Source organism: Microcaecilia unicolor, chromosome 1 (assembly GCF_901765095.1).
Source record: "Microcaecilia unicolor chromosome 1, aMicUni1.1, whole genome shotgun sequence".
In the NCBI taxonomy this organism is placed as follows: domain Eukaryota; kingdom Metazoa; phylum Chordata; class Amphibia; order Gymnophiona; family Siphonopidae; genus Microcaecilia; species Microcaecilia unicolor.
In genome coordinates, this window is record NC_044031.1 from 183,170,587 (window position 1) to 183,191,724 (window position 21,138).

At 44.1% G+C, this 21,138-nt stretch overlaps 1 protein-coding gene across 1 annotated transcript in view; it reads left to right on the forward strand.

The window, feature by feature from the left end:
- EP300 (E1A binding protein p300) overlaps positions 1-21,138 on the forward strand; it is a 507,140-nt gene that overhangs the window by 309,786 nt on the left and 176,216 nt on the right. The window contains 2 exon segments of the mRNA XM_030203013.1: positions 3,070-3,126; positions 5,441-5,518. Of these exon segments, the coding sequence (XP_030058873.1) occupies positions 3,070-3,126; positions 5,441-5,518 (135 nt within the window).

Genomic DNA, 21,138 nt, shown 5'->3' on the forward strand with positions numbered 1-21,138 from the left:
ACAGGGGACATAACACACCTGTGAAAGAAGGTTTTGTGGCCTTATGAGACTAAAGTGGAACTTCTTGGTATCAAAGCTAAGCAATATGTGCAGTGTAAAACACAGCACATCACCCTGCTAAAGTATGGTGGTGGTAGCATTATGCTGTGTGGATGCTTTTCAGCAGCAGGGACAAGGAGGCTTGTGAAAATTGAGTGAAAGATGAATGGTACAAAATAAGGCAGTTCCTGAAGAAAACTTATTTGTCTGCCATCAGCAGACTTGGGACTGGAAAGATGATTTCACCTTTCAACAGTGTAATGATCTCTTAAGCACAAAGGAGAAGCAAGAATGGAGTGGCTCAGCAACAAGATGAATGTCCTTAAGTGGCCCAGTCAAAGTTTGGACTGCAGTTCACGGATGATCTTCAGCCAATTTTTGAATGAGCTTGAGCTGCTCTATTAAGACGTATGGGCAAAGGCTGAACCATTTCATTGTGCAACGTTGATAAACGTTTCTCATTCTGGAAATGAGCTCTCTATACCTGACTGCTTAAAGTACTCTGTCACTTATGAACTTTAATGCAATACCACTCTGTATTTCTCATTCCGATAATGGCGATCGCCACTACGGCATAATGTAAGCCACATTGAGCCTGCAAATAGGTGGGAAAATGTGGGATATAAGTGCAATAAATAAATAAACATCCTGAATAACTCATGGCTGCTGCTGGAGGCGCGTCCACCATATATTGTGTTAACAGGTATGAAAACCTAATACAATCATAACTTTTGGTTTCTTATTCTTAATTTTTTTGGCTATTTCTATAAGTGTTCTGTCATGTTGTAAGTGTATAGTATGTTATATAGATTATTGAAACAAGCTCCCATCAGTGTATTTAGAATTGTATTTCTTAGATTGTGAAAAAATGTACAAGGGTGTGAAGACTTTTCTAAGGCATTGTATATATGCCTATTACACAAGGTCATCAAAATCTTTTGATTGGGCTCACAATTCTTTTTATATATTTTCTTTATGTGGAAAAAATGGTAAAAGGAGGCATTAAGCTGAACCGTAATCATTTTCTTAGGGGCCCTTTTACTAAAGGTCATTGTGCACATTAACAGGACAGAATGCGTTAAAGCATTTTGCTCTAATTTGTGTGAGCAATATATGAGGGGCAGAGAGTGGGCATTTCTGCTTTGCATTGTTTAGTTAGCATCAGTGGCGTAGCAAGGGCGGCTGCCACCCGGGGCGGTTTGACGCTGTGCGGGCCCCCCCCCCCCCCCCCCCCCCGGTGCAGCACGACACCCCCCCCCCTCTCTCAGCACATCGACACACCCTCCCTTGGTGCAGCATGACCCCCCCCACCCCCCGGAGTGCATTCTTACCTGCTGGGAGCTGGTTCCCTGCTCTCTCTGCCCCGGAACAGGAAGTAACCTGTTCGGGGCAGAGGGAGCAGGAAACCAGCAGAGCCGACTGGCCCTCCCGCCCCCCCCCCCCCCGCCCCCCTTCCTACGCCACTGGTTAGCATGCAGTAATCATAGAGTTAACACCGGAGCACCTAATACTGCCTAGATAGGTGGTGGTAAGTCTTCTGCATTAATTGTATGCTGATGCCACGTGCTAATAACGTTATTGCACAACTGCATTAAAACATTTTTAAAAATCTCCCCCCATAAGTGTCACATTAAATCTGGGTTTAGCACAATGAAAATCCCATATTAAGCTCAGATTTCATTGCACTTTAGTAAAAGCCCCTTAATGAGTTAGATTGTTCCTTGAGGATATTTATTTATGCAATGTTTGTAATTGAGGATTACAAATTAACGTTTCAAAGCTTGAAATGACTTCTAAGATGACATTTTTCTATTTGGGTATTGTTAGGACCATGCTGCTACTTAGTGTTAGGCCTAGGCCTGGATGTCTGTGGTAATGTATGTCACTCTCCCTTATTTAAGGTCCTTTTCTCTTACAGTTGTAGGGTCTATTTAGAAATGTTTGGGGAAGCTTTATTGTGTGTGTATGCATCTTTATAGCTGTATGTAGCAAGATGTGTGTAGTTATTCACTGTGATCAATTGATTTTGGGCTGTCTCAATAAGACCAGATCAGCAAAGGGCTTTTATAATTGGTAAACTACTTTGGGTGGTTGATCAGCCTGTGGGGGTATGTTTAAAAGAACAACAAAGTTCAGAAAATGGCGGTAAATAAATCTAAATAAATAAATAAATCTTCATGCTTTGTTGCCCCTATAGTTAAAATGACAGTTCACTCTGGTTTTATTTCCTTGTCCTTCCTTTATTATCCCAGTGCTAGGGCAACAGTATAATATGTGAAGCCCTTAAGTGGGCTTCTCTGAATTTTGACTCTCCCTGTCTGGTTACCTCCTTTTCTGTAACCTTGGTTCAGCCTTTACTACTACTACTAGTAGTAGTAGTAGTAGTACAGCTTTCTTTTTGAAGGCTTCATATTGTATGGTTCAGGTTCCAAATAGCTTATTCTCTTCGATATTAAACAGACAAATCAAGGAGATCGAGGACCCTTAAAACCACAAAGCAAAGTCTGCATGAAATGCAAGGCTTCCAGTATTTTCCATTTTTGTCTGCAAATAAATCCTTTACACGCATGTAAGAGATCTTGTCAGCAGGAGTTGTAAGAACTCATGTGTCTGCTGCCCTGAGGAGGCACTCATTAAGGGTATAGCAATACCATGCATACGGTCACCTGTCCAGGAATTTTTAGGGTGTCTCTTATCCTGTTGTAAAATGAACCACATGGTGTACTGCAAGATGGGGGTGAATGAGCTGAGGACATATTTTGGAGAAAAGTCTAAATGAATGTCAGTGCTGTGTGTCTTTTGCTTTACAAACAAGAAAACATATGCTGTATCCAAAATTATGAACAAAATTAGGTTTACGTGTTTTTAGTAATTTTTCTTTTCAGCGTGAATTCCCATGCTTGTCATACCCATACTATTTTTCTATCAATATAGAAATAGGCTTCATTTGGCATGATTATTTAAGATGTGTTAAAAGCAGGCCTGCAAATGGCGATTGACTTTTGTCTTTAAACTCTTTCTGTTTCTCAGTACAATTGGCAAGGAACAGTTTTCTAAACGAAAAAATGATACACTGGACCCAGAACTGTAAGTAATAAATCTTGGTTACTGGCTGTAGCCCAGGTGCAGAAAAATTGATTGGCATAAGAAGAGAGTTGATGGGTGCAGTTGATAGAAGGATGTTTGTGAAAGTGATCATAATACTTTGTTCATCTTGAGTTTTTAGGGGTGGAGGGAGGCAGTTAGATATAGCAGGGAAGAATCCCTGAAAATCTTTTTTCTGTCCTTTTATTATGCCAAGCCCCTGCTATGGACTGGTAAGCACTTTTTGTAAGTGTCACTGCAGAGCACTACTAGGGGGAGGCATTACTGGATGTATTGTCGTTGATTTACAGCAGAAAAAAATAGCTTGCACTGAAATGTTTTGAATAAAATTTCAGTTCTGTACCTATTCATTCATAAGAAAGTTGTATGACTTCTTGAAAGGGTAAATTTAGGGGCTAGATGTTGGATGGTAGTGGCCATCATCCCTCTGTAATTGCAACAACTGAGAAGCTTTTGTTTCTAGCTTAACTTTTACTGGAGGGGTTGTATGCAAACGGTGCTGAGCCAATATTTTCACTAGGATCTTAGCAAGAGTGGCTTTTTTTCATGGAACTTATGGATGGGCACAATACAGGGACAGAAAAGGGACCTGTTATATGATGTGAATCATTTGGTCTGAGTAAATCCAGGAGACAATCCTTTGCTCTTGGACACTGACAAAGTCTTTGATCATATAAAAAGGCCTTTAATTTAGGCTTTGATTTGGGTCCATGCTTTATTGCAGGCCGTGAAAATTCTTTTAATCTAGGAGTCGATTTAAAGCTTAGGAGCCAGCCACTGAGATCCCAAAACTTAGGAGCCAGCCACTGAAATCCCTCTCACAAACTCCTCCTCCAAAGGTCTACCTCAGCTCCTTTAGGGACAGATTTTACTGACTGTTTTCTGTCTCTATTCATAAATCAAGTGTAAGGCATTATTGCACAGTGTTGGCAGAAGCCAGCAGCCCCTATCTGCTCCTACTCTCTACACCAAAGAAACTATCAGCAAGGGGACCCCTGATAGCTGCACCTGAGGTGACCCTTTGTTTCACTTATCATAGCTCAAATCCCTGACAATCTCCAGCCCATTCTCAACCACTGCCCACAGTCTCTCTGTCTTCTCTCATTCCCCTGTATCCTGCTTTCCATCTTTCTCTCATTCTAGCAATCCCACCCTCCCTATCCTCTACCAAGCCAACCAACTATCCTTTACCCCCAACTCCTTTCTTAATCAGCCACCATTCATTTCCCCATCTCTGTCTCCTCTTTAGCTAACAGGTAGGTTTAAATTGCTTCCCATTCCTATTGTCTGCTACTGCTACTTTTCTACACCTTCACCCATTGCTCTTATTAGGTTTAAACCAATTGGTGCAAGCGTAGAAGAGCTGATTCTTTGGCAACAGTGGTATTGGCCAGTTCAGGCTTAAAATACTGTGGATGTACATTACATTACTTGTAAGGATTGTTTGTTCAAGAAACTGTGTTCTAAGCATATTTTTGGCAAAATTTAAACATCACAAATAGAGGTCAGGGTGAATGTCACTTTATATTTTTACAAAGCTGATTTTTATTTTTAATGTTTAATGCAGTTGATTTGTGTTGGCCAGTTTGTTCACATAATGCTGCTGAAATTCTGTATGAAATGAAATAACTTTTTGCATCTGGGGACCAGATTTCATAGGAGACTTTGTGGTATAAAATGCGGATCAAGTAGTAAAAATGCAAGCCTTCTTTTTATCTGGCAAGCTTTGATAGTAAGCAAGAATGAGGAGCAAGTGGAGATGGAGCAGCCCTTAAAAAATGCATGATATTTGAAAGAGGTATAGTAGAGAAAGAGGGAGAAAGGAAAAACTGCACAACAAATTAAAAAAAAAAGTGAAAATTGATGAATGTTTTTTTGCATTGTGCCTTTAGAAATGCAAGATGGAAGACAAGCCTTAAATGACTTTGGGAACTGCTGTTTTATTGCTCATCTTTGGATATGAGCAATAAGGAATAGATTTACTCCTGGATTGATCCCTGTTAAAAACAGGGTGCTGGGCTTGATAGACCTTTAGTTTGACCTAGTATCAGTCCTGATTGTTTCATCTGGGGCACATCTTATGTTCTTGATTATCACTCCTGCAAATCTCTAAAGAACCAATTCAAATATACCCTCCTTCCAGCCTTATCCTTTTCCGTCATGCACACAGTTGGTTCTTGCAAATAAACTTCACACAAGTTAACTTAGTTGTGTGTTTAATCAAGAGGGGAAAAGGGAGTTTTGTGGTCATGACTTCTTGAAGACCAGGTTGATGATACAACCTTCTTGCTTTTAGGTTTGTTGAATGTATTGAGTGCGGTCGGAAGATGCACCAGATCTGTGTGTTGCATAATGACATCATCTGGCCTGTGGGGTAAGCATATGTCCTTCCCACCCTACATGCTAACATTGCATCAGTGTCTATTTTACATTAGCAGCATTGCTACATCTGAATTCTAGAGAGGAGGTGACATGCAGCAATGATTAATATGAGTGGGCACTGTGCACCCATTTCCTCTTCCTTCCCTCCCCCTTCCCCCCAATAATTAAAAGTACCTGATGAGTTTTCCACTCTATGTAAAGCAGAGGTGTAGCCACTGGTGGGCCTGAGCAGGCCTGGGCCTATCCACTTCTGTCTCAGGCCCACCTAGTAGCCAGATGCACCAATCGTGTACCTGGCAGGAATCCCCAAGCCCTGCCAGCTGAAGAAATCCAGAGCCACTCTGAGTCTACTAAAGTGTTGCAGAGAGTCAACAGGTTGAGCTGCTGATCTCGGCATCACAAGCATGCACATTTCTTGTGCATGAACTCTGCATGTTTATAGTGGTGGCATCAGGGGCTTCATCTGCTCTTGCTGACTGCTGTGCTTTACCTGATGGAGTGGTTCTAGATTTCTTCAGCTAGTGGAGAACCCTGCCATATATACAGTTGGTGCACCTGGCTGTTGGGTAGGCTTGAGGCAGAAGTGGATGGGCCCAGACCTCAGGCTCAGCAGTGGCTTTGCCTCTGCTTTACAGAGGGTGGAAGACTGTCAGCACTGGAAGCTGAATCCTTTATTCAAAGTACAGATAGAGGATAAGGAGAAGAATTGTTGATGCCCCACATTTTGTCTGCCAGTAAATGGAATATCATTAGCATCTTAAGCCTAGAAGGGGTGAAATGAGTCGTTTCATTACACAGCTTCCCACTATTCCAGAACCTCTGTGGGATAGTTGTGTCCATCAAACAGCAGGTGGAGATAGAGAACTGAAAACTGAGCTGAGATGCATCTTTCTTGGCATCCAGTTCAGCTCCTTAGTATTTTTTCTCTCCAGCGTTGGATGGGCACATTTTTCAGCCTCTGGTTTTGAATGATTTGCTCCTGGGTCAGTTGGTCCCCAGTTGAGCTTTGTGGGTGGCTTGAGTCTGCAGAGTCATATCCTGAGGTCTTCAGATCCCTGTCTCTGGTGCCCAGCAAATTTACTTCTTCCCTCCCTTCACCTCACCTCTTACTGTGGAGCTCTCTTTTCCTGCAAAACAATCTTTAAAAAAATTTAAAAAAGAAAGTTTTGCTGGAGAGCGTTGAACCGAGTAACAGTCCTGATTCTGTTTCATCTGGGGTAAGATTTGTGGAGACTGAGCATGGGGGAGCAGCCAACAGTGGTAAATCCAACTAAAGTTTAACTCAGAACCACTTAGAGGACTGCAAGTTCTACTTGATGCAGGGGAGGGATCCTGACTCATTGTTTGGGACCGCTTGATGTGGTGCTTGTTTTTTTTTTAAATTTTTTATTTATGAATTTAAGAATTACATTTATGAAATTACTCATAAATTCGTATATTAAAAAACAGTTAAATCAAAGAAAAATAGGCATATTATCTTGATATATTTAGTCCTCAATAAAGTGATCCAAGATCTAGGAAATTATAAATTCAAATGAATTAACCCAAATAATTAATAATTAAAGCTGAGAAAGCCTAGATGTCGCAGCCGAGATTAAAGCGCTAGCAATCAAGAACTACTACAAAATTATTCTTTAGAAGAAATAAATTCTAATAATTTCCCTGGATCAAAAAATATATAGTTAGTGGAATTTAAAGAAACACAACATTTGCAGGGAAACCTAAGGAGGAAAGTCCCTCCAATTCGGAGAACTCTCTCCTTCAACATCAAAAATCCTTTTCTTCTTCTTTGCGTTTCTCTAGCAAAGTCAGGGAAAATCTGAACTTTTGATCCAAGGAAGGGTTGAGTTCATGTGGCAAAAGTAAAGCTTGAATATATTGTTGCGGTCTAGTTCCAGAGCAAAAGTAACCAGCAGCGTGGTTCTTTCGGTTACAACCTCCATTGAACTCTCCAAGAAATTTGTTAGATTTAGACCAGGTTGAGGAGCATTAGGTAAAGTTCCTGTTCCAGCATCAGAAATATATTGCATTTTAGTAATGGGTGGAAAACCTTAAGAGGGACACCCAGTATTTTCCCAACATATTTTTTCAACATTTCCAGTGCTGGAATCAAAGGAGATTTGGGGAAATTAAGAAAACGTAAATTATTTCTCCTAATCTGGTTCTCCAAATATTCCATTTTACGCTGATGGAGGTTATTACCTTTTATCAACATTAGAGTTGAGGAATTCACTGCTTTCAAGCCTTTATCAAAAAGTTCCATTTTCGTTGTTTGCTCTGTTATTTTAGTGGTAACCAAATTTTGAGCCTGCTTTAGTTCGGCCACATCTCCCCGTAAAATACCTGATATCTGTTGTAGGCTGGAATTCAGTCCTTGTATTGCTTCCCAAAGTTTATCTAAAGCAACAGTCGTAGGTTTTATCATCACTCCACGATCCATGGTAGAATCACCGGTATCCCTCTCAGACACCAAACCTGCCTGAGGCGCTATTCCCATCAGCGTCAAAGAGGCAGTGGGGTCTCCACATGCAGCCGCAGGGGTCCGACTTCCGGCCTCCGTGTTCTGCTCACTCGCCGCCCTCAATTTATCCCTGGGTCGTGGAGGTACTGTTGAGGGAGGCGGACTTAGCGACGCTCCCTCTGCGCTAAGGTCGGAAAGTTCTCCTGGACCTCCCGAAGCGAACAGCTGGGCTCCCGGCGCTTGTAGCCCTGTCTCCTCCAATATCATCTGTCGCAGAAGAGGTGGAACTGCCCTGCCTGTGGAGGTAGGCAAACTAGGCTTTCCTTTCCGCTTTCCCATTCCGGGTCCGAGGAAACTCAAGTGTGCGGCAGGTTCTAGGGGGTATCAGAGATTAGTTTGCACGCATCAGCTCTAGATGCCATCTTGGATCGATGTCTTGATGCGATGCTTGTGAAAGTCGGGATAAATAGCAAGTCCTGCAGAGGACGTTAAGTGGTGTTCCCACCGTGGGATCCACGGTGTTGGGGTGTTGCATGCAGGAACCCTATGGGACGTGGCGGAAACAGTTGACGGCAGCACATCTTTGGATTTTGTGCAGAATCCAGATATGCTGGGGACTTCAAGCTCTCCGGCAGTTTGATGCAGGAGAGCATGGGAACAGTCGCCATTGTCTGAGACAACTGGCAATGAGGAACAGCCACTGTCTGATCACACGTGGAGCATAGACACCATTTTACAACCTCAGGGCCGACGGAGCTTTCAGCTGTGTCAGGATCTTTGTTCTCTAGAGTCTATATTGCTTTTACAATAGGCCTATTGACTGAAGCAGGGGCAGTCTTAGTTGCTGCAAGGTGCTTCAGTTTCTTGCTCCGCTGCCTCTCCGGCTCCTAAGAGATCTCATTTAGACCTCCAGGAATGAGCGATGAGGCTCTGCTTCTCCCTCCTGATGTGGTTTTGGTGTATCCATTGTTGAACACAGGGCTGAAAACAAGAAGTCATGCCTCACCTCTACGTATTGGCTCTGGAGGAGAGAGAAATAATAGTGTCCCAAGGTGAACTCCCTTGTTACAACAGTGACTAAGATGACCACCTTACCGGTGGAAGGGGGCAGTCCCCTAAAAGGCCTACAGGGTAGAAAGTTAGAAGACTTGCTGAACAAGCCTTTGAAGTGGCCTCTTTGGGCCTTCAAGCGACAGTATGCAGCTCGTTCATGGCAAGAGAATGCCTGAAGTGGCAGTAGTCTGCAACACAAGACGGGTGTTATAATGCCCAGCTCAAAACAGGGTCTGCCTACTTGGCAGATACTATATATGATGTTATAGGTTATGGCCCACAGTATGTCTTTGGCTGTTATGGTGTGTTACGGCATTAGGCAGCGGAAGCAACATCAAAGTCATGTCTAGTTACACTGCCCTTTCGGGGCAAGTGACTATTTGGAGAAGATATCATACAAGACTTATGAGGAGAGACTTGCGGACCTGAACATGTATACTCTGGAGGAAAGGAGAAACAGGGGTGATATGATACAGACGTTCAAATATTTGAAAGGTATTAATCCGCAAACGAACCTTTTCCGTAGATGGGAAGACGGTAGAACGAGAGGACATGAAATGAGATTGAAGGGGGGCAGACTCAAGAAAAATGTCACAAAGTATTATTTCACGGAGAGAGTAGTGGATGCTTGGAATGCCCTCCCGCGGGAGGTGGTGGAGATGAAAACGGTAACGGAATTCAAACATGCGTGGGATAAACATAAAGGAATCCTGTTCAGAAGGAATGGATCCTCAGGAGCTTAGCCGAGATTAGGTGGCAGAGCCAGTGATGGGAGGCGCGGGGATAGTGCTGGGCAGACTTCTACGGTCTGTGCCAGAGCCGGTGGTTGGGGGGGCGGGGATAGTGCTGGGCAGACTTATACGGTCTGTGCCCTGAAAAAGACAGGTACAAATCAAGGTAAGGTGTACACAAAAAGTGGCACATACGAGTTTATCTTGTTGGGTAGACTGCATGGACCATGCAGGTCTATTTCTGCTGTCATCTACTATGTTACTATGATGACAACTGACCCAGCTAATTGGGTTGAGGAGCTTATTCCAAGTTCCATCTTGCACAGGGCACATGGATGGAACAGGAATCTGTGGTTGATAAATCGTTTGGAGCTCAGGGCAGTGCAAAATACCTTCTGCTATTTCACTCCTTTTCTGGCGGGGGCCTCAGTCCAACTTTTCTCTGACAGTGCAGCGGTGGTGGCATATGTCAACAAGCAAGGTGGGACCCGCAGCTGCCCTAATGAGTTGGGCAGAGAAAAATATCTGCTTGTCGGCAGCTCACATCACTGGGTCCTGGAATGTGGAGGTGGACTTTTTTCAGCAGATAATCCCTGGACCTATGAGAGTGAGAGCTATCCAGCTGGTGTTTTCAGCTGATAATGGACTGATGGGGTTCTCCACTTCTGGGTTTGATTCAACGAAACAATGCCAACATGCCCAAGCTCTTCAGCTGTTTGAAAGAACTGGGCTCGATGGGGATCAATGCCGTACTGCAGCACTGGCCATAGACACATCTACTGTATGTGTGGAGGACGTTCATGAGCTATTGTTCTGAGCGCAAACTTTCTCCCGTCTCTGCTCAGATCACACACATCTAGCGTTTCTCCAGGCAGGCCTTCAGAAGGGATTAGCATTGGTTTCTCTAGAAGTTCAGGTGGCGGCTTTGGCCTGTTTCAGTGGCCAACTAAAGAAGAAGGAGTCTCTTGTGACTCACCCAGATATCATCCAATTCTCGCAGGAAGCAGGCCACTGACAGCCTCCCTTTTGTACACAGTGTCCAGAGTGGAATCTTAATTTAGTCCTTCGGGCTCTGCAGAAGTCTCCTTTTGAACCACTCTGTTAGACTTCCTTGAAAGATCTTATGCTGTTGGTGGTTGTTGCATCAGTATGGTTTCAGAACTTCAGGCTCTCTTGTTGGGATATCTTTCTCCACTTTTCATATGCAGAGGGTCTCCCTGCACACTGTTCGTTCCTTTCTTCTGAAAGTGGTATCAGCATTTCTTCTCAACCAATCTGCAGAGGGAATGAAGAGGCTCAGTATTCTTCCTTGAATCTTCTCGATATGCGTAGAGTCCTCGTTAGATATCTGGAAGTCACGAATGAGTTTTGCAAATTGGACAGACTATGTTTTCTGGTAAACAAGAGACATGGCCTCATTGCTTTGAAGCTAAGTTACTATTGAGGAAACTACACTTCTCCTTTCTTCCTCAAAATGTACCACCTGTTCCTCTGATCCCATTCCCACCCACCTTCTTAATGCCATCTCTCCTACTCTTATTCCTTTTATCTGTCACATTCTCAACCTCTCACTTTCCGCTGCGACTGTCCCTGCTGCCTTTAAACATGCTGTGTTCACACCTCTCCTTAAGAAGCCTTCACTTGACCCTACTTGTCCCTCTAATTACCGACCCATCTCCCTCCTTCCTTTTCTCTCCAAATTACTTGAGCGTGCTGTTCACCGCCGCTGCCTTGATTTTCTCTCCTCACATGCTATTCTTGACCCATTACAATCTGGTTTTCGCCCTCTCCACTCAACCGAAACTGCGCTTACTAAAGTCTCCAATGACCTATTACTGGCTAAATCCAGAGGTCAATATTCCATCCTCATTCTTCTTGATCTTTCCGCTGCTTTTGACACTGTCGATCACAGCATACTTCTCGATACCCTGTCCTCACTTGGATTCCAGGGCTCTGTCCTTTCCTGGTTCTCTTCCTACCTCTCCCTCCGCACCTTTAGTGTTCACTCTGGTGGATCCTCTTCTACTTCTATCCCTCTGCCTGTCGGCGTACCTCAGGGTTCTGTTCTTGGTCCCCTCCTCTTTTCTATCTACACTTCTTCCCTTGGTTCATTAATCTCATCCCATGGCTTTTCCTACCATCTCTATGCTGATGACTCCCAAATCTACCTTTCTACCCCTGATATCTCACCTTGCATCCAAACCAAAGTTTCAGCGTGCTTGTCTGACATTGCTGCCTGGATGTCTCAACGCCACCTGAAATTAAATATGACCAAAACCGAGCTTCTCATTTTCCCCCCCAAACCCACCTCCCCGCTCCCCCGTTTTCTATTTCTGTTGATGGCTCTCTCATTCTCCCTGTCTCCTCAGCTCGAAACCTTGGGGTCATCTTTGACTCTTCTCTCTCCTTCTCTGCTCATATCCAGCAGACCGCCAAGACCTGTCGTTTCTTTCTTTACAACATTCGTAAAATCCGCCCCTTTCTTTCCGAGCACTCTACCAAAACCCTCATCCATACCCTTGTCACCTCTCGTTTAGACTACTGCAATCTGCTTCTTGCTGGCCTCCCACTTAGTCACCTCTCCCCTCTCCAGTCGGTTCAAAACTCTGCTGCCCGTCTCATCTTCCACCAGGGTCGCTTTACTCATACTACCCCTCTCCTCAAGACCCTTCACTGGCTCCCTATCCGTTTTCGCATCCTGTTCAAACTTCTTCTACTAACCTATAAATGTATTCACTCTGCTGCTCCCCAGTATCTCTCCACACTCGTCCTTCCCTACACCCCTTCCCGTGCACTCCGCTCCATGGATAAATCCTTCTTATCTGTTCCCTTCTCCACTACTGCCAACTCCAGACTTCGCGCCTTCTGTCTCGCTGCACCCTACGCCTGGAATAAACTTCCTGAGCCCCTACGTCTTGCCCCATCCTTGGCCACCTTTAAATCTAGACTGAAAGCCCACCTCTTTAACATTGATTTTGACCCGTAACCACTTGTAACCACTCGCCCCCACCTACCCTCCTCTCTTCCTTCCCGTTCACATTAATTGATTTGGTTTGCTTACTTTATTTATTTTTTGTCTATTAGATTGTAAGCTCTTTGAGCAGGGACTGTCTTTCTTCTATGTTTGTGCAGCGCTGCGTATGCCTTGTAGCGCTATAGAAATGCTAAATAGTAGTAGTAATAGTAAGCTAACCACGAGGAACTGAGTTTGATTCCCACTTCAGGCACAGGCAGCTCCTTGTGGCTCTGGGCAAGTCACTTAACCCTCCATTGCACCATGTAAACCGCATTGAGCCTGCCATAAGTGGGAAAGCGCGGGGTACAAATGTAACAAAAAAAAAATAGATGACTGAAGGAGACTTATCGCATCAGCTTATTTGTTTGTGGGGAATCTGGCTCCTCAGGTCTTGTGGGCTTATTCTTTGAGGTATACAGCAACATCCTAGAGACCACCTTAGTGTCTCAGGATATTCTGAATGCTGCAACGTAGTCAACGCTGCATACCTTTGCCAAGCACTACAGGTAGACATGGTGTGCTCGGAAGCTAGTTTGGGGGCTTCAGTCCTCAGGATGGGTGCACCAGGATCCCACCCACTCTAGTGATTGCTTTTATACATCCCACAGGGTCTGGAATAATGGGAGCTACATAGTGGAAGGAGAAATTAGGTCTTAACCTGATTATTTTCTTTCCATTATTCCTTCCCACTATTCCAGAGGCCCCGCCCCAGGTTTCTGAGATGTTTAGTCAGTGTGAAGTAATGGGTCAAATAACTGTCACCTTGCATGATATTTCCTGCATATCTCTTGTTCTGTACAAGTTGTCCCTAGATGAGAGGTCCACCCATGTTTACTCATCTGGTTAGTGTTAGGTTAGCAAGTTGTTTGAAGTTTTGTTTATTTTGAGTATCATCCTTACTGCTCATCTGCGTAAATACTGAGGAGCTGGACTGGATGCCAAGAGAGAGATGTCTCAGCTCAGTTTTCAGTTCTGTATCTTCACCCGCTGGTTGATGGACACAGCTATCCCACAGGTTCTAGAATAGTGGGAAGGACTAATGGAAAGAAAATTATCAGGTAAGACCTACTTTCTCCATTCTGTTTTGTGGCCTCCATAAAAGTGCTAACTAGGGTCAGGTATTTGATACGATGACCTGGTCCCCCAGTTTGTGTTCACCCAAAGACCTTGATAAAATTAATCTTGGTCACTGTCAGCCTGGACAGAATTTCAACTAGTGATGTTAATTTGAACTGAAGGATCCATGGCTGTGGGCAAATAGAATGAATTGTATATTCACACAAGTATGGGTCTTATTGAGACTTTCCAAAACTTTAATAGGGATTCAGCAAAGCCCGCTATCACTCAAGGTAGGTTTTCTTTAAGCTAATTTGAGTAATATTTTTATTAATAACAAGCAGAGCATTCCAATACAAACAATAAGCAAATACAATCAAAGTTCAAGCTGTAATACTAACTCATTGTCATCTGTAAGTACATATGTTGCTCACTCTAATGGAAATATGGCTGTCCATCTCCCAATTAACACATCAAAACACAATTGTGAGCTCTAAGCTGCTCATTAATTTTCCATTTTATTCTCCCTATCCCCCAAGTCCCAACCACCCCGCTACTTCCCGTACCCCTATATCCCCTCCTCCCCGCCCTCCCCCCCATCCAGGACTCATTCTCATTAAGAAGAATTAGGACCCACAACAGAGGAACCAGTAGAAGTACTATTCAGAGGACGATCCAGAATGCAACACTTCCAGATATCATTGTATTCCTTAGATGCCCTATTTACCAAGTTCGCTGTTCTTCAAATCTCCCACTCTGCCATCTGGCGTAAATGCCCACAGTGGGAGCTGATTTCTCCATTGCTGTAATATTACCTTCCTAGCCAGCAACAGTGCCAGTAATACAAATTTACAGTTACTGCTATTTATCCCCTGCTTCTGCAGTTCTGCATCCGATCCCATCAACATGATTCCATATGTCCACTCACAAGAGCCCTGCAGTACCTTCTCTAGTAGCGCCACAACTTTAGACCAGTATTCTTGGAGTTTGGTGCATTCTAAAAAATGATGTATTAGGGACCCCCTATTGATGTTGCATCTGTTACATGTGTCAGTGTCCCACAACCCTATTGCTTTCCCCTTACTTCTAGTAATGTAGGCATTGTGCAATATTCTGTATTGTATCTAGTGTAATCCCACATTTGGCGTCACCTTAAAGGCCAGTTCTTAGCATCTAGACAATTCATGTTCAGATACTTCTCTCCCCAAACGTGTACTCCATTCCTCCTGCTGCATACTAAAAAACCATGAAGGCCTACGGTCCCTTTTCTTTGTACCATAGTGATAGCGAATTTTGTACACCAGGTATTTGCATAAACTATTGATCTAGGGCTGTGAAGGCAGCATAGTTGCCATTCCTTCTCCTTTGGGATTTCAAATAATGTCTCAGCTGCAAAAAGGAGTAAAAATACTTTTGAGGGATGTTCCATGCTTTTTGACAGTCAGAGAAAGTGGGACACCCACCTTTTCCCAGTTCGACCACTTGCCCAATATATCTGCAGCCCCCTCTTAACCAACCCTCAAAGGGAGACCCTGGTTGGCTCGCTCTGAACTCTGGGTTACGCAAAATTTCCATGAAAGGGGATGTACCTCTTGCTCCCCCAATTCTATATTCTCCACCAATCCCAAGCCTTTTTCAGCGGGCAGGCTAAAGCAGGAATTTTGACTTTTTTACCCCGGCAATGAACGGCATTAAAGACCGAAACTGCCGCTCCTTTACCTTCCCAGATCTCCGCAAATTTAAAGTGTCCTGTATGAATTTCATGGACCCATCTCATAAGTGCTACTACATTATACAAACGTAGGTCTGGCAATCCTACTCCCCCTTTTTTACGGTCTCCAACCAGTTTGTTATATCCTATTCGTGCTCTTCTGGCTCCCCATATAAAGGAAGATATAACTCTTCTATAATTTGATTCGTCCTTTTGCAAAACCCACAACGGCATCATCTGCATGGAATATAAAATTTTTGGCAGCAATACCATTTTTGTCAATGCTACATGTCCCAAGAACGAAATGGGTAAATCCCTCCACCTATTACATAAGACCTTAATGTTGTCCAACTTCTCAAGTACATTTTTTATGTACATTATATTGGCGTCTAGGTGCAAGTGGATCCCCAAATATTTCAGGGCTCCCCGCGACCAGGCTAAGGGGAAATAAGGCTGCTGCTTGCACTTGCAGTTAGTTGACAGCGCCATGGCTTCGGACTTGTCAAAATTGATTCTGAGTCCCGAGAAGCTGCCAAAACTTTGTATTAGCTGCACCAGTATAGGGGTCTCCTTAGTCGCCTGCTCCAAAAAAATCAGCATGTCATCAGCAAATAAGTTAATTTTATATTCTTGTGCTCCCACTTTGATGCCCTGTAGTTCTCTTGATTGCCATATTTTACACGCTAGCGGCTCTAGTGCCAGAACAAATAGCATGGGGGATAGGGGACACCCCTGTCTTGTGCCCCGCTCCAGCCTGAATTTCTCAGTAAGGCTACCATTAATTAATATTTGTGCTGTTGGTGACTTATACAAAGCCCTGATGCCCATCAGAAATTCCCTAATATGCCGAACTGGGGCAGGACCCAAAACAAGTAGTCCCACAATACCTTATCAAACGCTTTTTCAGCGTCCAGACTAGTGATTATGGCGTCTCCTTCTTTCCCTTTTGTTTCCTGCATAACCTTCAATACCCGTAGAATATTGGTAGAGGCATACCTCCCTGGGACAAAGCCCGTTTGGTCCCCCTGCATTAGAAGTGGTAACACCTTTCCCAGTCTAGTCGCCATCACGCAAAAACTTTCACGTCCTGGTTAAGCAGCGATATAGGTCTATATGAGCCCAATTGTTCCTTGTTTCTGCCAGGCTTTGGCAGGACAACTATGGTGGCATGCGTCAACTGGCCTGTTTGTTGATGCCGTCCACTAAGGGCATGGCAAAGCTCAGCAAAGGAGCCAGTTATTTGATCTCCCAAAATTTTGTAGAATTCTGCTCCCAGTCCATCCGGCCCTGGTGCTTTCGCCAGTTTTAGCTTTTTGATAGCTTGTTGTATTTCAGCTCCCTGAAATGGGACATTTAAAGATTCTAGCTGCTGAGACGATAACTTTGGGATATTCAAACCCTGAAAGAATTTTTCTCTTTCACGTGTATTGCTCTGCCCCGCATCATACAAGGATTGATAGAAATCCACAAATGCCTTTTGGATGTCTTCCCCTTTTTTTAGTATATTACCAATTTATCTTTAATACTTGCTATTATTTTTTTTGGCAAACCTGCTCTTTACCATTGCTGCTAGCAACTTCCCATTTTGTTGCCCCACCTATGCAGATTGTATTTGTACAGCTGCACATCTAAGCTAGCCCTCTGATTCAGTACCTCGTTAATTTGTTTTTTTAAGCTGCCAGAATTTTTCTCTGCTACTATAGCTGCCGGCCCGCTTTAGCTCTGCTCTCGCTAGTAGATCAATTAGCACGCAATCTCTCTCTTTACGAGTACGGCTAGTGTATGCTATTATTCTGCCCCTCATTACTGCTTTCCCTGCTTCCAAAAATATCACAGGGTCTACCTCGGATACACTTGTTAGTCTGCCTTCAGAAAATGGAAGAAGGAACCGTCTGAAAATAACAAGAAGCAGCATAAGGAGTGTCAAAGCAAATGCAAGGCACAGATCAAGAAGGCCAAGAGGGATTACGAAAAAAAAGCATTAGAGGGAAAAAACATAGCAAAAATTTTTTTCGATATATTAAAAGCAGGAAGCCGGCAAAAGAATTGGTTGGGCTGCTGGATGACCGAGGGGTAACTGGGTGATCAAGGAAGATAAAGACGTAGCAGAGAGATTGAATGAATTCTTTGCTTCGGTCTTCACCCAGGAAGATTTTGGTGGGATACCGGTGTCAGAAATGGTATTTCAAGCGGACGAGTCGGATAAACTGCGAGTAGAGGAGTGGCTTAGTGGACTTTGGTCCTGGGGAACTGAGTTCAATTCCCACTTCAGGCACAGGCAGCTCCTTGTGACTCTGGGCAAGTCACTTAACCCTCCATTGCCCCATGTAAGCCGCATTGAGCCTCCCATGAGTGGGAAAGCGCAGGGTACAAATGTAACAAAAAAAAAAAAAACTTACTAACTTCACGGTAAACCTGGAGGACGTAATGGGGCAGTTCAGCAAACTGAAGAGTAGCAAATATCCTGGACCGGATGGTATTCATCCTAGAGTACTAATAGAACTGAAAAATGAGCTTGCGGAGCTACTGTTAGTGATATGCAATTTATCCTTAAAATCGAGCGTGGTACCGGAACATTGGAGGGTGGCCAATGTAATGCCGATTTTTAAAGAAGGTTCCAAGGGGAGATCCGGGAAATTATAGACCGGGCGAGTCTGTCGTCGGTGCCATGGAAAATGGTAGAGGCTATTATCAAAAACAAAATTACAGAGCACATCCAAGGACATGGATTACTGAGACCAAGTTAGCACGGCTTTTGTGTGGGGAAATCTTGCCTGACCAATTTACTTCAGTTCTTTGAAGGAGTAAACAAACATGTGGACACAGGGGAGCCGGTTGATATTGTGTTTCTGGATTTTCAAAAGGCGTTTGACAAGGTACCTCATGAAAGGCTACAGAGGAAATTGGAGGGTCATGGGATAGGAGGAAATGTCCTATTGTGGATTAAAAACTGGTTGAAGGATAGGAAACAGAGAGTGGGGTTAAATGGTCAGTATTCACAATGGAGAAGGGTAGTTAGTGGGGTTCCTCAGGGGTCTGTGCTAGGACCGCTGCTTTTTAATATATTTATAAATGATTTAGAGATGGGAGTAACTAGCGAGGTAATTAAATTTGCTGATGACACCAAGTTATTCAAAGTCGTTAACTTGCGACAGGATTGTGAAAAATTACAGAAGGACCTTACGAGACTGGGTGGCTAAATGGCAGATGACATTTAATGTGAGCAAGTGCAAGGTGATGCATGTGGGGAAAAAAGAACCCGAATTATAGCTACATCATGCAAGGTTCCACGTTAGGAGTTACGGACCAAGAAAGGGATCTGGGTGTCGTCATAGATAATACACTGAAACCTTCTGCTCAGTGTGCTGCTGCGGCTAGGAAAGCGAATAGAATGTTGGGTATTATTAGGAAAGGTATGTAAAACAGGTGTGAGGATGTTATAATGCCGTTGTATCGCTCCATGGTGCGACCGCACCTTGAGTGTTCAATTCTGGTCGCCGCATCTCAAGAAAGATATAGTAGAATTGGAAAAGGTGTAGCGAAGGGCGACTAAAATGATAGCAGGGATGGGACGGCTTCCCTATGAAGAAAGACTAAGGAGGCTAGGGCTTTTCAGCTTGGAGAAGAGACGGCTGAGGGGAGACATGAAAGAGGTATATAAAATAATGAGTGGAGTGGAACAGGTGGATGTGAAGTGTCTGTTCACGCTTTCCAAAAATACTAGAACTAGGGGGCATTCAATGAAACTACAATGTAGTAAATTTAAAACAAATCGGAGAAAATGTTTCTTCACCCAACGCATAATTAAACTCTGGAATTCGTTGCCAGAGAACGTGGTGAAGGCGGTTAGCTTGGCAGAGTTTAAAAAGGGGTTAGACGGTTTCCTAAAGGACAAGTCCATAAAGCAGTACTAAATGGACTTGGGAAAAATCCACAATTCCAGGAATAACGTATAGAATGTACATTTGGGAAGCTTGCCAGGTGCCCTTGGCCTGGATTGGCCGCTGTCGTGGACAGGATTCTGGGCTCGATGGACCCTTGGTCTTTTCCCAGTGAGGGATTACTTATCTATATATATAAAAGGCAAGACCAACGTTCTGAAGCCTCCAGCCGGAAGTGTGAAGCGCCAGAGATATCCGGTTTCCCCATGAGTGAAGGAAAACAGCACAGCACGAAATCCCGCTCTCTGTAACAGTGAAGGACTCAGAGGGGGAGGGGAGAGAGATGCCCTCACTCTCTCTGTAACACAGAACAGCAGGAAACTTAACACTGAAGGACTGGACTCCAAGGGGGGAAGGGGAGGGAGAGAGGGCAGAGGGCAGGGACACACACTCCCACATGCACACTCTGAAGAAAACCTTGCTAGCCCCCGTTTCATTTGCATCAGAAACGGGGCTTTTTTACTAGTGTACTTATAAGAACTCCTGCCACTCTCTTATTAAATATTCTCGGAACTTCAGATCTAGATATAATGCAGGATTCATTCTCCAACTAGCTGCCTTGCATCCTCCACAGTCTACCCATACCATGCTGTGGTCCGATACTACGCCTGCCTCTATCCCTGCCGCCCAAATTAGGGACAGTGACGAGGCAGGCAGCAACACATAGTCCTGCCGCGCCTGCACCTTGTGCACCCTGGTGTAGAAAGTATACTCATGAGCATCAGGGTTCATCATGTGCCAAGCGTCAAGGACACCCAGCTCCTGTGTCAAAAAATTTATTCCCTTTCTACTCGCTTCTTTATGCCTAGGTTTAGGGGGGGCTGCAGTCTATAAGTGGATCAGCTGTGATATTAAAGTTTCCGCCCACTACCAGTTTATATTCATTCAATGGTGCCAACGCTGCCAGTACTTCAGAAAAGAATTTATAGGAGTACACGTTTGGGGCATAAATCGAACACAATGCCATTTTGACACCCTGTATCGTCCCCACCCATATTACATATCATCCCTCCGAATCTTGAATAACTTTGTGCTTAGTTCACACCAAAGATCTATTGATAAGGATAGCCACTCCCCGTTGTCTGTTATTGTAAGAGGCAGATGCCAATTCCCCCACCCAGCCTTTTTTTATTTTCATATGTTCTAATTGGGAAAGGTGCGCCTCCTGCATAACCAAAATATCCACCTTCAGGCGTCTGCTATAACTCAGTATTTTTGTGCGCTTAATGGGCGAGTGTATACCATCTACATTTAAGGTAGCTATCCTGATACTACTCATCCTTTATTCCATATGTTATGTATGTACTCCAAACAATTTCCTGAAAAACCTTTCTGAGGGCGGTCTCCCAGCTCGCCCCCCCCCCCCCCCCCCCCCCCCCAGATTTTATATACTGTTCCTGCTGTGGCAATCTTATCATTTACTAACGTGTCCCGGACATACGAAATTCCCCTTCCCTCCCCTTTCCTAGTCCCAACCTTTTCCCCTACCTCCCATCTCCTCCTGTTTCCATATCCTCTACACATGCGCTTCCACTCACCCACAAGCACATCATACAGCTCAATAATACCCAGCCAATGCCCCTCCCCATCCGTCCACACATTACTACTACTACTACTTACCATTTCCTATCTGCCCTCCCTTC